This window comes from Arachis stenosperma, chromosome 4 (assembly GCF_014773155.1).
Source record: "Arachis stenosperma cultivar V10309 chromosome 4, arast.V10309.gnm1.PFL2, whole genome shotgun sequence".
Lineage (NCBI taxonomy): Eukaryota > Viridiplantae > Streptophyta > Magnoliopsida > Fabales > Fabaceae > Arachis > Arachis stenosperma.
Window position 1 is genome coordinate 12,759,775 of NC_080380.1, and position 16,695 is coordinate 12,776,469.

At 33.2% G+C, this 16,695-nt stretch overlaps 4 protein-coding genes across 4 annotated transcripts; 3 read left to right on the forward strand and 1 right to left on the reverse strand.

The window, feature by feature from the left end:
- Window positions 1-1,896: 1,896 nt before the first annotated feature.
- LOC130976456 (uncharacterized) lies at window positions 1,897-4,466 on the forward strand. The gene is made up of 6 exons (XM_057901328.1): window positions 1,897-2,191; window positions 2,587-2,739; window positions 2,989-3,082; window positions 3,172-3,254; window positions 3,703-3,856; window positions 4,087-4,466. The coding sequence occupies exons 1-6, from the start codon at window positions 2,030-2,032 to the stop codon at window positions 4,320-4,322; spliced, it is 882 nt and encodes a 293-aa protein (XP_057757311.1). The 5' UTR covers window positions 1,897-2,029; the 3' UTR covers window positions 4,323-4,466.
- A 229-nt stretch (window positions 4,467-4,695) lies between these two features.
- On the forward strand, window positions 4,696-11,077 carry LOC130974628 (annexin D8-like). Its single transcript, XM_057899488.1, has 6 exons — window positions 4,696-4,822; window positions 4,930-5,075; window positions 7,777-7,998; window positions 8,126-8,338; window positions 10,710-10,799; window positions 10,868-11,077. Exons 1-6 carry the CDS (start codon window positions 4,750-4,752, stop codon window positions 11,075-11,077), a joined length of 954 nt encoding a protein of 317 aa, XP_057755471.1. The 5' UTR covers window positions 4,696-4,749.
- A 288-nt stretch (window positions 11,078-11,365) lies between these two features.
- On the reverse strand, window positions 11,366-12,953 carry LOC130974341 (uncharacterized). The gene has a single exon (XM_057899184.1). It carries the CDS (start codon window positions 12,944-12,946, stop codon window positions 12,377-12,379), a length of 570 nt encoding a protein of 189 aa, XP_057755167.1. The 5' UTR covers window positions 12,947-12,953; the 3' UTR covers window positions 11,366-12,376.
- A 59-nt stretch (window positions 12,954-13,012) lies between these two features.
- Window positions 13,013-16,691, forward strand: LOC130974629 (primase homolog protein-like). Its single transcript, XM_057899491.1, has 12 exons — window positions 13,013-13,033; window positions 13,092-13,147; window positions 13,243-13,294; window positions 13,387-13,467; window positions 13,665-13,745; window positions 14,212-14,292; window positions 14,482-14,547; window positions 14,642-14,755; window positions 14,970-15,017; window positions 15,104-15,189; window positions 15,668-15,728; window positions 15,906-16,691. The coding sequence occupies exons 1-12, from the start codon at window positions 13,013-13,015 to the stop codon at window positions 15,987-15,989; spliced, it is 831 nt and encodes a 276-aa protein (XP_057755474.1). The 3' UTR covers window positions 15,990-16,691.
- Window positions 16,692-16,695: the final 4 nt, after the last annotated feature.

Below are 16,695 nucleotides of genomic sequence, written 5' to 3' on the forward strand. Positions count from 1 at the left end.
GTGTTTCATATGATAAATTACATAAATTTTTGTGTGTTTCATATGTTTGAGATAGATTATATAATTTTTCTTTTAATACATAAATTTTGATTTTGAACATATAACTTTGTTTGTTAATTACATTTCTATTAAAATTAATAGTATCAAAAAAATTTCAAATTTAATATTATCAAGAAAAAATTAAAAAAAATTTATATAATGACTAATTTGATTATTTTTTAAAATTTTATGGATGAAAATGACTTACATCTGAATTTTCAAGGACTATTTTGATTAAAAATAACTTTTTTACATGTCAACTGACATATGGCACTGATTTGACACGTCAACCAATTATCTCATGACACATGGCATCAATCCGCTACGTTATCATGTGCCACGTGGCACTTAACGTGACACGTTATCATCTAACTGACGGAAGGACTAACATGACCAACGTTATCATCTAACTGACGGAAGGACTAACATGACCAAGTCGTGTATCTTTCAGGAACGATTTCGATTAACTTTATCTTTCGAGAACCAAAATAGAGATTGAGATGTCTTTTAAGGACGATTTTAAGTATTAACTCTATATCTTTTGCCACCTAAGACAAAGCTTTATCTTAAGTGAAAAAAGGTATATTAAAAATCTTGGTGGCCCAAATAAAAAAATTAAAAAATGTATGATAAATTACTTAAGTACCATCGTCTTCTTCCTCTTGTTTTTCTCCGTAATAATAACTACCATCACCACAATACTTACAAGTTACAACCAACATTATTAACAATATTATTACCAACTAATTATTGTTTTTTCCTTTCTTTCTATATTGTTAGGACGAGGTTCCTTCGCTCAATTCCAACGCTCCACAATCATAGATTTCATAAACTGGTTTGGGATAAAAACACTGGTAAAAAGTAACAATTAATTTTTATATAATTTTTAACACCAAACTGAACTGATCCTTGATAACTGGGTTGTGCCTTGTTAAATGGTAACTAATATACAACTTCAATGCCTTGCCAGTTGCCACTTCACAGATCCAATATGTTGTGTACTTGTGTTCTAGACTAACCTCAATAAACCACGAGTTCACTTGGTCAAGAGTGCTATAGATGCTTCATACCCATGATAAGTAGGTGATGCGTGTTGTTTTTTATAGGAGCTTCTATTTTTGCTTCAAAGCTCACATTAATTAGAGAAAAATATTCATAATTAAATCTAATTTTCTATCAAAAGAGAAAGATAGCAAAGTGGATGATAGGACAAAAAATGAACAAATTGAAAAGAAGGAATAAAAAAGTAAAATTAAAATTTTACAAATGTTAAATAATTTATTTATATTGTTATAATTTTTAATATATAATAATCATTTAATCTAAATTATTTATCACTATTTTTTAATGGTTAAGATGAAAGATTCTATTTGGACCACCAAAATCCAAATATACTTTCACCACCATAGAACCAGCCCTAAGACAAAGCCAAGTTCCCATCACCTTGTTTGGCAAGATACTTTCATTTGTTGAAAATTGGTTAATTAATCCTTTTAATTTTGGACAAAAAAAATCAATCTTCAATTTTTATTAAATTGGATTTTAGTTATGGACCAAGCCCAAGAAAGGACCCAATATCTGAAGCATGTTTATTGGGTTGGGTCAAACAAAAAGATCAGAGAGTAAATGGAAAAGTTTGATCCAATATTTATAAATGTGTCCAAAACCCAAAAATACATATTTTAGACATTTAGTTGAAAGTAGAAAAAAAAGGACGATATCTCAAATTAATTTGTATATAATCAAATTATTTGATACTAAATTATAATGATAAATTAGATTGTAAAAATAAGAGATTAATTTATTTTTCTATTTTAGTAAAACTTAATTTGTTTATTTTATATTCTAAAGTACTAGAGACCCATTTCAACAACACATGCATTACTGATTCTAACGACGTTGCCATGTTCCATGAGAAAGTGAACAACAATTTTCATGGTTATTAACAAGCCACGCTTCTTCAACATTTTTCAGTTCAAGCTTTGATTTGATGCAGCTGTCGACCCAGAACTCTTTCATGGCATCGTCACGCGCCACGCGAGTCTTATCACTCACCCGAAGGCCCTTTTCTTCTTCTTCTTCTTCTTCTCTCAAATTTGATGCTGGGGTTTCCATGGTTCAGGGAGCTTCCAGAGGAATTGGCCTTGAATTTGTGAATTCTTTACTCTTTCTACATTTCCCATATTCTCAAAATTTTACCTTTTTATTATCTTACTATTTTGCTCCCTTTATGTTATTGATGATTCTGTTCTTATAATATTGTGTTGCTATTTAAATAATAGTTTTAGTATTACTTGTGAGAATTGGAGTTGTTTTACTTTTACCATGTATAAGAGTTCTGGGTTTAGAAATTGTTTTTGTATAAAAAATTATAAGCTCTTTAGAATAGACAAGTCCTTCCACAATTCTCAGCTGTTTTAGTCTCATTAGTAAGGTTATGAATTATGGATTCCCTTTTTCAGGTGAATAACTTGGAGCAATCTTATGTCTTTTCTTAAAGAACCTTGGGTGTATAGTAACACTGCTTTCAGTTTCTGCCTTGTACAGGTAAAACAGCTGCTAGAGAAAGATGATAAAGGGCATGTTGTTGCTACTTGCCGAAATCCTGATGCTTCAACAGGTCTTGCCCACCTCAAACATAAATTTCCTGATCGTCTAAAACTTTTGCCCTTGGATTTGACTGTTGAAACTTCAATTCAGGTCATACTTTTCCCTTACAACATTCCACATATCCATCCTAATCTATTATCAATGCAACATTATTAAATCTACTTACCTTTCCCCTTAGTCCAACCTTAATGGATTAGGCTAGCATCTATAAGCCTACTTGCTGACGAAATTATCGAATTCATATCATCTTTTAGGCACTATGGTGGCTCACTTCTAGATCTAACTAATTCCAAAACAGAATAAGTTGCTAAGCTTTGTGTTTCATTCATACTATTTCAGGCATCTGCATCATCAGTTAGAGAGACATACGGCCATCTAAACCTTCTCATTAATGCGTCTGGCATTCTTTCCATACCTCAAGTATTACAACCAGGTAATGGTTTTTGTTTCATTCTTTGGTATTGGACTTGAAATGGAAGCTTCCTTTTGTAATCTCAAGCAAAAGCTGGTTTTATAATACAGAGACATCACTCAACAAATTGGAAAAATCAGCCTTGATGCTTACTTATGAGATTAACGCCGTCGGTCCTATCTTAGTTATCAAGGTAACAAAGACATAGTTACATTTATCTGCATGCAATTACATTACTAGTGGCTTTGAGAGAGCATCTTTGTTCAAGATCATTGCTATTAGCAGAAGTTCAAGATTGATAAGGACCTTTGGAGAACCACACCACAAAAACTAGCCTATTATGTTGGAGAGTTCTGTCCAAGGCCTTAATAGACGATTAAAAGTTTAAAACTCATTCTTGTTCAATGTAATCCAAATTGACATGGATCAAGCAACACCATAGTGTTCTGTTTATCATGGGAGGATTCCTTTTAATAGATTCATCAAGGCCATTTAAGAAATAAGGATTTGAACTATTTTATCCAATGACAGCCATCATTATTTCTCTCTAGTCCTGTATTCTATTTATTTCTTTCCATTATTCAGTTTTATGAACATATATTCTGAAATATGCTATTATTCTTTGAATTAAAAAAAATCAGCACATGTGGCCCCTTTTAAAAGTTGGAGGTGGCTTTGGAACTGAAAGAAGTACTGCAGTGGTGGCCAGCTTGAGTGCAAGGGTTGGATCTATTGGGGACAATCATCTTGGTGGTTGGCACTCGTATCGATCTTCAAAGACTGCACTCAATCAATGTAAGACTTTTTTTTTTTTTTGGTTAAATTCTTAAATGATCATTGTCATGGGATTTTCAATATGATAACTCTCTTAGTCTCATCATGCATGTATGTTAAGATTCTACACAGATGTAGCAGATGAGTTGCTAGTTGTAGTTCTTGTTTTTCAGTGCCCTTAAAGTTGAATTTGAAATTTCCAAAACTGTTTGAATGGCAAATGTTGATGAACTTTATATTTCTGTTGGCAGTGTCAAAGACGGCTGCGGTTGAATTTGCAAGAAAAAAGGATCCAATTGTCTGCATTTTGCTGCATCCTGGCACAGTTGACACCGATCTCTCGAAGCCATTTCAGAAGAATGTTCCAAAAGAGAAGCTCTTCAGCAAAGAGTTCTCAGTGCAAAAGCTGCTAAGCATCATTGACAATGTCAAGAGTAATGACAATGGCAAGTTCTTTGCTTGGGATGGCCAAGAAATTCCTTGGTAACCCATATCAATTTTTTTTTAAATATTTATTTAAGTATAAGATGTAATAATGATATCAGTGACTAGTGTTGAATTCATTGATTCATTGATTATTCCTGAACATATGCTTTTGGTGAATATCAATAACACTCTTCTTGTTTCACAATAGTATAATGCACTTGGTTCATTGTTTCACTACATTAACATTTTTTAATGCTAATTCCGTTATCATTATTTATTAAAAAAAAAACTTCCCTTTGGAGTAACATTTGCTTCGGTTAATTTCTTAATTGAATGAGAGGATAAAACCTTAACATGTTCGGTTATTAAGAATGTTACTTTAATATTCTGAAACAGCTTTATAGCTTTCTCTCCTATAAAATGAAGAAATGGGAACTTAACCATTTCACACAAATCCTGGCATTGAACAAAGATAAGAAACAAATCAAATGGCTACTCTTGTTGTTCCCAAAGATTCTTCTCCCATTGAAGATGCTGAAACTATCAAGAGGGCATGCAAAGGTTTCATCATTCTGCAATTCTGTTCTTTCAAAATATCAATTGTTGCAAAATACATATAAATCTAATAATTATTACCATGCTTATTTTATTTTGTATAATATATATAGGATTAGGGACTGATGAGAGAGCCCTGATATCCATATTAGCACATCGAAATGAAGCACAAAGAAAACTTCTTCGGCAGGCTTATTTAGATCTTTATCACCAAGATCTTATCCAACAACTTAAATGTGAAGTTTCAGGAAAATTTGAGGTAATACAATCTTACACTTTGTAATAGGAATCAACCTTAAATTTTCTTGCCAAAATTAAAGGTAATGTCGTCTATACTTCTATACCTATATATAATAATAGTAAAGGATCTAAAATATCTTTCATTATATTTAATCTATAGATTTTTTTTTTGAACTATTTTCAAGATTTAAACCCAAAATCTTTGTTAAATTATTACTTTCCATCTCATCATTACTATTTTTTTTTTCAGAGCTGCTACATATCCATATAACCATATAATTATATAGGCCAAGCCCAAATTATTTCAAGCGCATTAAATGCTGAGTGAGAAACACGCGCTACACAAAAAACCTCTCATTTTTCCATTCGCGCTTCATTATGAACGAACATTACATCTTTAACACTAAACCAATACCCCAAAAAACTCACTCTCTTCGAATCTCTCTAAACATCACTCAAACTTCAATCACATTCTTTGTGGAAACCACCAAACGAATCGGAAGAAGATTTGCAAGCAACAACCAGAAACAAACGAAAATAGCAACAAAGACTACAAAAGGTATGAGAAAACTACTGTTCACTCAAAATCTTGCAATGTCGCGTTTTCCTTAGTTTTATTTCAGTTTTACTGGTTTAATTTGCTTCGTTTAGTGGATTGAACTATTGTGAATGATTTTTACAGTATAACTAGGGCTTTAAGATATAGTTGCTTGTTCTTATTGGTTTGGATAGTTTAATTAGAGCTCTGTTAGTATCTTCAGTACTTATTTTCCATTGAAGAACACTATTCTTATTGATTAAAAATTGATAATGAAGGATTAACCACATGAACGTATTTCAGTTCGGTGGCCTTTGTGATTTTAGTTCTGTGCATTAAGAATTTTCGGTTCGGTGGTTTGTTGATGTATTGAATGAATTTTGTTTAAAAAAATTCACATTAGAGACAAGTCTTTCACTTTGATAATCCATACTACTATAATAGTATTTTTGTTGATTGAAAGTTGATCATCATTTATTAACCAGATGAACATTTTTCGGTTTGGTAACCTTTTTTATTTTTATGTTCATCTGGTTAATAAAAAAGGTTACCGAACTGAAAAATGTTCATCTGGTTAATAAATGATGATCAACTTTCAATCAACAAAAATACTATTACAGTAGTATGGGTTATCAAAGTGAAAGACTTGTCACTAATGTGAATTTTTTTTAAACAAAACTCATTCAATACATCAACAAACTACCGAACCGAAAATCCTTCATGCATAGAACCAGAATCACAAAGGCCACCGAACCGAAATACATTCATGTGGTTAATCCTTCATTATCAATTTTCAATCAACAAAAATAGTGTTCTTCAATGAAAAATAAGTACTGAAGATACTAACAGAGCTCTAATTAAACTATCCAAACCAATAAAAATAAGCAACTATATCTTAAAGCCCTAGTTATACTGTAAAAATCATTCACAATAGTTTAATCCACTAAACAAAGCAAATCAAACCAGTTAAAATTGAAATGAAACTAAGGGAAACGCGACATTGCAAGATTTTGAGTGAACAGTAGTTTTCTCATACCTTTTGTAGTCTTTGTTGCTGTTTTCGTTTGTTTCTGGTTGTTGCTTGCGAAATCTTTTTCCGATTTGTTTGCAGTAGTAGTTTCCGCAAAGAATGTAATTGAAGTTTGAGTGATGTTCAGAGAGATTCGAAGAGAGTGAGTTTTTTGGGGTATTGGCTTCATGTTGAAGATGTAACGTTCGTTCATAATGAAGCGCGAATGAGAAAACGAGGGGTTTTTTGTGTGGTGCGTGTTTCTCACTCAGCATTTAATGCGCTTGAAATAATTTGGATTTGGGCCTATATGGTTATATGGTTATATGGATGTGTAGCAGCATGATAATCTTAATGTTAACTCATTCTTCAATGATTACTAATCCATTTTTTTATGATAATTTGGTTATATTAAAAAAATAAACTATATCAGATAATCAATAAGGGTGTGTTTGGTTTAGTGTTAAAAACACAAGAAGCATGTTCAATCTTTTTAAACGCCATAATTTTTTGTTTAGCAAATTTATTTTTCTCTAAATGCAAACATCAATTTATATTATTGTATTTTTAATAGAATTTCTAGTATTTATTATTCATATAAATTTTTTAATCATTTTGATTGATGTATATTTTTTTTATAGAATTTTATTATTATTTTATTCAACTTTGTATAATTTTGTATAATTTTTACTATGCCGTTTGTAAATTAATATGTAATTTATTTATTATTGTTATTTTTTAGAATATAAGTTATTGATTTTAGTAGAAAAATTAATTAAATACAAAAAAAAGTACTAAAGAAGAGTACTAAAAAATTATGACTTTAAAAAATACTAAATTTCAACATATAAATTTAAGTTGTTTTCAAAAAGAATATAGTTAAATAATGTTAAAATAATATGATTTTAAATGATATAAATTCATGTCTTTTTTTTAATAATTTTTATCTAAACATAATTTTGAATAATGAAATCCAAACAATATTTATTTTACTATAATTCACTTGATATAAAATTACCAAATATAAATTACGTTAACACCGACTTACTTTTTATTAAAATCAAATTTATAAAATCAATTGATACAAACTCCCATTTGCAATCTTTAATCCAAACACACACTAAAAGAATTTACCATAGGGTAATTTGAGCTGAGTTCAAAGTTTGTAAGCAGAGAGGTTTATGCTATTGGATAATGGAACCAGCTGAAAGAGATGCTGCATATGCTAAAGAAGCATTGGAGAAAGCAACACCAAATTATTATAAAATAATTATTGAAATTGGTTGCACTAGAACTTCAGAAGAGCTTTTGGCTATAAAGCGTTCATACCAGTTTCTATACAAACACTCCCTTGAAGAAGATGTGGCCTCTCACACATTTGGTGACATTAGGAGAGTATGTGGACTACTATTCTTTATCTTGAATATGAATATGAATATTTAAAGCCATTCACCTTTTTGTGTTCTTTTTTTACACTAACAATTATGATCCAAATTATGAGGTCTATGATTTTTTCATGCAGTTGTTGGTTGCAATAGTAAGCACTTACAGGTATGAGGGACATGTGATTGATGAGAGTGTGGCTATTTCAGAAGCAAATATTATTCATCAAATAATTGAAAAGAAGGATTTTAGCAATGATGAAATCATTAGAATCTTAAGCACAAGAAGTAAGAAGCAGCTGTGTGTCACTTTCAATTCCTTTAGGAACCTTTATGGCTCAACAATCACCAAGGTAATGTTAGCTTTAGTTGTTACTCTGTTCTTCAAACATAGCACAAGGAAAATAATTTAGATTATGTGGGGTTTGACACAAAAACAACGGAGACAACAACACAAAATTACATTATTTTTTAAATGGATCTTATATTGGTGTATTGCACAAATGTGAACTAGAAAGGTGAAATATTAATATTATAGATCAGGGCATTTGGGTGAGGCGAAAAAAACTTTTTGATGGGAATGAAAAGAGAACACAATTTTGATCAACTCTTTTTCACAAAAGTGTTACTCTGTGTTAAATCCATAGTGATCCACATATACCCGCAGTCACAGCCGCTTCATTCTCAAAAATAATTTGATTCACCTAAATACATACTGAAAGAACAAGCATCATCTGTTATTATCAATAAATAACGGGGGGACATGATTACAGCTGCACAAGCAACTAGACGAAAAGCCAAACCAGCACAGGAAAGAGATATGAAATGAACGAATCTAAGAGTAGAGTGCGAGAACTGGATCTTGATTCCTCTTATAGAACTGAGGTCCTCATGTAATTTCTTAAATTTGTCAATCAAAGCAGCTAAACCGTCTGCTGGATCCTCAAATTTCTGAGACCTGCAATAACAACAGATCAAGAGAATTAGATCTCTACTTTCTCTGTAAAAATAAGTCATCTAGTGCAGTTCTAAAATTGCTTACACTAAACGATGGAAGAGATCTCCCAATCGATGCTTGATAACAGTGTAGGTGATCTTTTGACCATGAGTACCTGCTCCCCTCTCTACTGCCTGCAAATGTAGTCAGCACCATGTAAACAAAATACTCTAGCTGACTTAGGAACAAGAATGCATAACACAATGAATGAACAATTTTATGGGGGAGGGTGGCACGAGAGATTAAATGTGGTTTCAAATCATGCCAACATTTACATGGATAATGTTGCACATCATCCAAACAGACTTGTAGAAGGGACAGAATTTGTCATATCTATCACAGCCAAACAAGAGGTAGCAATATAAGATAAGCTGCATAATAATACATGTCAAAGAATTTAGCCAATTAGAAAGGAACTTACGGTGTCTCAGAAGTTTTGCAGTTTCTAAGGTGATCTTATCCACTTCAGCTAAAGCATCCTTGCCTACAAGCTGGAGCAATGATTTGCAACAAATGACCCAGTTTAGTTTACAACTTACAGAACAAATACATAGATATCCTCTCAGATTTTGTCAAGAAATGCAAAGCAATGCCATATCATGGTGTTAAAGATAAACTTATCAGACTATTCCTTAGGTTGAAGATAATTTGCAACATCTAGGAGTTTGAGATGCTATACTTCTTAACAGTCTGTTCTCATGTAACATAAATATACCTTCTCTATCCCCAAAATAGTTTAATAATGCTATCCTGTATAGGAGAGAACAGGGACAACTCTTTAACCTATAACCAAGATGATATTAGAACCAATAAAGGTGTACCTGAACAATTTCATTCAGGTCATCTTCTCTTTGCAGTACTTCACCAGCCTTTGTCCTAATGTTGATCAAATCTGGATCGAATTGCTCATAAAAGGATTCAAGTGCCTGAAGGTACAAAATATAAATTAATATAATTGTACAATCATGCGAGGGAGTATAAGCATACAAATGAAGGAACTTTAAAGGGAGAATATGAATTACAAAGCAAACAAATGTAGGGCATAGCGTTGAGTACTTTGAATAAGAAATAAGCCAGTTCACAGAGGGAAAGTGCTTTCTTTGAGCAAGCTTTTTGTCCAACCCCCAGAAAACCTGCAAGATAAGCTACCTTCACTGGCAGTTACCAACAGATCATATATAATAAGTAAGAGTTGCAGATGTCACAGGATCTGAAAAATCTCCTCCAAGGCATTTTACTTTTCCAGCACGTTCATAGAAAGAGGCTAAACGTGCAGCAAGGTAAGCAGGATATCCACTGTCAGCAGGCATTTCTGCCTGTGGAACACAACATGAACATCAAGATATATTAGTCAGTGTCAATATTTGCATTTGCACCTTTTGCTTAATGACACATAACTTGTCTGTCATACGCTAGTCAAGAAAGATGATCCCACCATAAATCACACTGTGAGAACTATTTTATGGTATATACTATATACACTATGGCTCTTCCATATCTAAATTTTTCAGTCCACACAATTAGTCAATTATATCTAGTTTAGTTATAATAGACAAAGCTTCAAATGAGAGTAGAATGAGGATATAATGGAAATGCAATTTCATTAACACATCGAAATACTATGCTCAGGTTCAGTATAAATTATTATATATGAGTGATTGGATAACCTTATTATTTGAATTTGTATTATGAAGTTAATACAATGGTGTGTCATTTGGTAATTGTAGGGATTAGTAGCCAGTCCAAGTGATGAATACTTAGATGCAGTGAGAACAACTATTCGTTGCATTAAGTACCCCCAAAGATACTTTGCCAGGGTAATTACTAAACTCACTAATTAATTACTTTATTTAACTAAAGATGTGATACAATGACTTTTATTTAGGTGTTACGCAATGCCAAGAATGAGTTGGGAATTGATGATGATGGTGTTAGCCGAGTTATAATCACCCGTGCGGAGGAGGATCTAAAAGAAATCAAGGATCTCTATTTTAAGAGGAATAATGTCACCCTTGAAGATTTTATAACTAACAACATATCAGCAGATGGAGATTACAAGAATTTTCTTCTTGCTTTGTTAGGAAGTAATTTCTAACACCACAGATTATCATCTAGGACCAGTTTTAATATTGAGAGACAAAATTTCTGATATGTTTCAGAAAATAATAACAAAATGTGAAAAAGATAAAGAGAAAAAAGTAATTCGCTTGATAGTGTGGAAAAAGTTAACATGACCATTGCCTTGATAGTGTGGAAAAAGTAATTCGCTTCCAAATACCATTGGCGATTTATAACACACATCACAATTTTAAGGCAAATAGAGAAAAAAAATAAAGAGATAATATCAAGATTTAAATAGCTTCTCAATTCATTGTAAGGTCCTCAAATTCAACAATATATTTCCCAGAAGTAACTTCAGTTCATCCTTTGAGTCTGTATATACAACCATATGTTGTGAACCAGGATCTTCGCTATTCACACATACATATGACAGATCTTGAAAGTTTTTTGATGACCTGAAATTTTCAATGTATAATCAGATTAATTTGTTCTTCTTAACTTTGCTCCTGTAATAACCCATCACGCCATTTACTGAATTTGTTTTTCTGCTTCCCTTTCTTGCTCTCTGGATAAATAAGATATTCCTGACATTATATCTCAAACCACAGAACTATTAAAGTTGTGAAGAATTATGCACGTAGAAAAAATGGCCTATTTCAAATAGAAAAACTCTCTGGCAACTTTTAGTATTTTTTGTCATCATTTGGCCAGCACAAATAGATTCATGTGTGTAAACTCTAGTAAATACTATAAATGTGGATGTAAATTATTGCTGACTAAGTGATGGCCAAAAATAATAATATGTTAGTCACGTAACATTGCTTTTTCAAAAATTAATATCAGAGATTTTTTTTATGATCAACGAATCCAAAATTCCTCCAAGTTTGGTTAGTCCTTCAGAAGGTTCAATGTCCCAGAAATTTTTTAGTTTCCTATAAACCTAATATTCATGTAGCTAGAGGCCTTTATTTATCACCATTGAACCATGCAAGCATCTAATCTATCAAGAAGTGAAGTAATTTCTAACAACACAGATTATCATCTAGGTCCAGCTTTAATATTGAGAGACAAAATTTCTGATATGTTTCAGAAAATAATAACAATGAGATATAAACTAATAAACTCTCTTAAACTTAGACCATGGTTGGTTCATGTTTCTTTTTACTGGTATAGTGAAAATTATTCATTATCGTTCCAAGTCCTTATTATGTTTATATAACTTTTGTATTTGAGAACTAAAAAACACATTATCATCACATTTCAATGAAAATGAAGCTATGGAGGCAAGTGATGAATGATTCTACAACCAAAAAGAAAAAAAAAGAATTAGGAATCAATCCAATACAACAGTGGCACCCAAATCTTTGAGCTTCTGGAGAATGGGATCAGCTTCGTCCTTAGTGAGACCCTTCTTCAAGACGCAAGGAACCTTCTCGACCAAATCCTTCGCTTCCTTAAGCCCCAAATCGGTGAAAGCCCTAACTTCCTTTATGATCTTTATCTTCGATGCGGCGTCGTATTTCTCCAGCTTTATATCGAACACCGTCTTCTCCTCCGCCGCCGCTCCCGCACTAGCATCCGCCCCCGCACCACCAGCACCTGATGCTGGGCCAACTGGGCCGAGATCCGCGGCTGGGCCAGCGAATCGGTCGAGGCCCAATTTGAGCCTCCAGAGGACGGAGAAGTCGTGGCGCTCGAGCCTGTCGAGGAGGAGGAGATCGTCAGCGATGCGCTCCAGCTTCTGGGAGCGTGTCTCCGTGGAGACGTGGCGGCGCGTGGAGATGACGGAGGAGGAGGGTTTGGGGCGGAGAGTGAAGAGCCTTCTGAGGGACCTCAAGCTGTGTGACATCTTCACGGAGGCTTTTGGGGTTTGGAGGCTCAACGGAAACAAACAAGGTGGCATTGAGTGAGGGAAGGTGTGGGAATTAGGGTGAACTGGGCTATTTTGGGCTTTTCAGACCAGCCCAACATGCCCAACCTTTTTTTGTATGTGTTGATTTGTCGATGGGGTTTCTTAGTCTTGTTTGTTTTGGATATCTGTGCTATAGTGCAAAGGTGGGAAACTAAAGGAGAGGAGTTTGTCTTTTCACATCATCCCTGATTGGTAAAAAAATTTGCTTCTACTTGCTTTCTTATGTGATTGTAATTGTATGTGATTTTAGTAACATGTTATGATAGAAACTTTTTTTGATGGTGTAGTGAATTTGCAATGTGGAGGTGTTTTCGAGCTAAATGCGGCTGGGCTGGTCGGGTAACATGACACGGCTATATGAATTTTTGTGTCATGTCAAACATAAAAATTCTAATAGGGTGACATGCTACTTCATGGTTATTTGGTTGTAGGTTTTTGCAAAGGATAGCAACTTGCACAGTTATGGACAAAGGACTGAAGAGAGCTTAGGATTGGAACCACTTGGTCCCAAGGTATTCGAAAATTTCTTCTTCTTAGTTAGTACTTAAATGCAGAGGCAAGAAGGTGAAACTATTGTCTTGAATTAGAAAAATTGTATGCCTTTGTTAAAGCCAATTTCTCAATGTCGATTTCCATATGGTGTTGATATATTGCAAAGTGCTACTCACACTATTTGCTTATGTACTGATTTCGCTTTTCCAATTTTTAGCTGATTGCATACTTTAAGGAGAGACAAATATCCGAAAAAACGCTAAGCAGAAATGCTGTCAGGCAAATGTCTGAGAGTAAGGTATTTCAAACAGTGCAATTATAACTTTATAAGGTCTCCAGTTTATTTTTCTTATGATTATAAACTTTTGTTCTTATTGATTGCTACTTGCTAGAAAAATAGAACCAAGATATCTGATTGGTGTGTGTTATACTATATTCTAATATTTTCTTACTGCTATGTTTTTGGTGGCTATGTGGCATTTGGGGTGGCATAATGATATTTTATGACCCTTGTGATGTTTAAAAACAACAACGATAAACTGATGATGGATAAAATCTTAATGCATTGCCATACTGAAAGAGATTATGAATCTTTCTATTTGAATCAAAGAGTGGCACTTTGGATATATTTTTTTTTTTATTCATAGAATTCAAACTTCTAAATTTAGTCTTATTGGGTCCGTTATCATGAAGTGGATCAAATTTCATAACTAGTAGTACTGTTATTGAAAATAGTTATTCATTGTGCATCTGAAATTATGCAGGAAATCATTGCTTTTACTTATAAACAGAATGGATTGCTTGTTGGTTGCAAGTTTAGAACAATGGAGAAAAGATTTTGGCAGGTTAAGTTTTCCATTGTTGAACTTCGTTGGGGTGTTAATGTTGTGCTTTAAACTTGAGATAGCTTGTATAATTGTAACTAAACCAATAATACAACATAGATATGCAAGTTCATCTAGTAAAAATAATTGATCCAATAAGTTTTGTGTACTTGATAAAAATATGATGTTGATGCTAAATTGGATGCTCAGGTAAAAGGCACTGAGAAGATGCTGTATGGAATTGATGACATTAATCATGCCTCTGAAGTCATCATTGTAAATTCTGTTCACTTATGTTTCCTATCTTATCTTCAAATGAAAACTTAAAAGAGGTGAATTGAAGACATTCTAGCATTGAGTATGCGAACAGGTTGAGGGGGAAATTGATAAGCTTTCACTTGAGGAGGCTGGCTTCCAGAATTGTGTCAGTGTTCCAGGGGGTGCACCTGGAAAAGTTTCAAAAGATTTACCACCAGTAGAAAAGGTTCTTGAAATTCATTACTCATAAAGTTCATTTGATTATGCACAAGAGCATGAAATAAAATTGCATCATTAATTCTTTTCCTGTTGATACTTGAAAAACTTATTTGTCATTCTAAATAACCCATTTGAGGTATATTGACAAAGTGAAAAACTTACATGAAGGTCATCTTTTCTCTAATCGTTTGATTTGTGCATGCATGTCTTTATGAAGTCAGGATACTGCATATCAGTACCTTTGGAACTGCAAAGAGTACTTTGACAAGGTAACATATTTGCTGTCTTCTTTGAGTTCAATCTTTCTAAAGCAGAAGTGAACGATTTAGTAGCTTGGCTTTTTCTCTGCTCTTAGGTAGTTAGCATCATCCTGGCAACTAATAATGATCCACCAGGTCGAGCTTTAGCAGATGAGCTGGCAAAACGCCTTGGACAAGAAAGGTCAGGACAGTCATTATTTTGTTACTTTAGAGTTAGATATGCATGTAGTTTGTTGCACATGTAGTTGCGCCTATCAGCTTGATGATCACGACACACAATTATTAAGAGCAATTCAAAAACTCAACACAGTAGGTGTAATTTGATTTCATGCCTGCCTAGTTGTTGTTTATGTATATTTGAATAAATATAGTACATTGATTCTCAAAATTTCAAGTATATAAAAAGTATAGCAAGTGATTTTAAATTAACAAGAAATTTTCTTGAAATAATCTATAGCACATGAGCTTCTAATCCAACGACTATGTGTATTTTTTTTTTAATTCTTAACTTATACTTAAATTGATTTTATTGGATTCAATGATAAGTTATGTATTCTTTTTTATTACGAGTACAACACTTACATTTGCTTTTATTACTAATTGCTCCATGTACTTTTTGCATATTACTAATTGTTTTCTTTTTTGTTTGTGGATATCAGGTGTTGGCAAGTACATTGGCCAAAGAAAGATGATACCAACTGTTTCAAAGATGCAAATGAGGTATAACCCTGGATTTTCGTACCTTATCTTTTAAAAAATTATAAAATGTTAGTTGACAATTTCATATCTATGCGTAGATTGGTATTTTCTTGATTTCTTCTTGTGTAAGACATTAATTTTCTTTGGAAAATATTCTTCTTTGCGATGTAACTATTCGATTGTGGTTTACTGGAACAGGTTCTCAAGTACATGGGAGCTGATACTTTGAAGAGAATAGTTGAAAATGCAGAGCCATATACAATTGCACACTATAGGTATTAGGAACACACATGATCAAAGATTGTATAATTAAAAATGTGAAATGAAGAAAATATTTGCTGGTTTTTACCAAGTTTCTTGGGGAAGCAATGTGAGGGGATTTTGAGGGGATTATTCTGGAAGGTCTTAGCAGGAACAGAAAGGCTCTTATCTTGGGAAAAAAAACTCAGTTAGAAAATGATAGTTTGAATCTTACACAAGCAGTGAAATCCAGAGGAGCTATCTTGGAAGACATTTGGACGCTGTTTGATGTGGAATAACATGGGTGCCAAGAGAGGGTAAAAAAGGAAATGCAGAGTTTAAATCATCCCCCAGCATTCCAGCAAGACTTTAGCAAGACTTTTGAGCAGCAGAGTAAGCGATACCCGAAAACCACTTTTGAAACCTGTACTCAAAGGGTTCCAGGAACCATGGTTCAACCAAGGTGGTTTCAGGTCTCACGCGCAGGTGGAGAGGGAAACGTAGTTGGGGCTTGGAGCTTCTGTTTTTGAGTATGGGTTAGGTTTTTGGCCCGGTCCAAAGATATGACAAATCATGAATATTTTGACTGAGATACTGTATAAAACATTTGAGATCCCAAAGTAACTTTGACTGCAAATTAGGTTTTGCTCACCAATAACTGAGATGCTGTGTAAAACATTTGAGATCCCAAAGTGCAATGCTAAAGAATGAAATATAGTTAATCAGATTGTCACTTAACACTAATCAC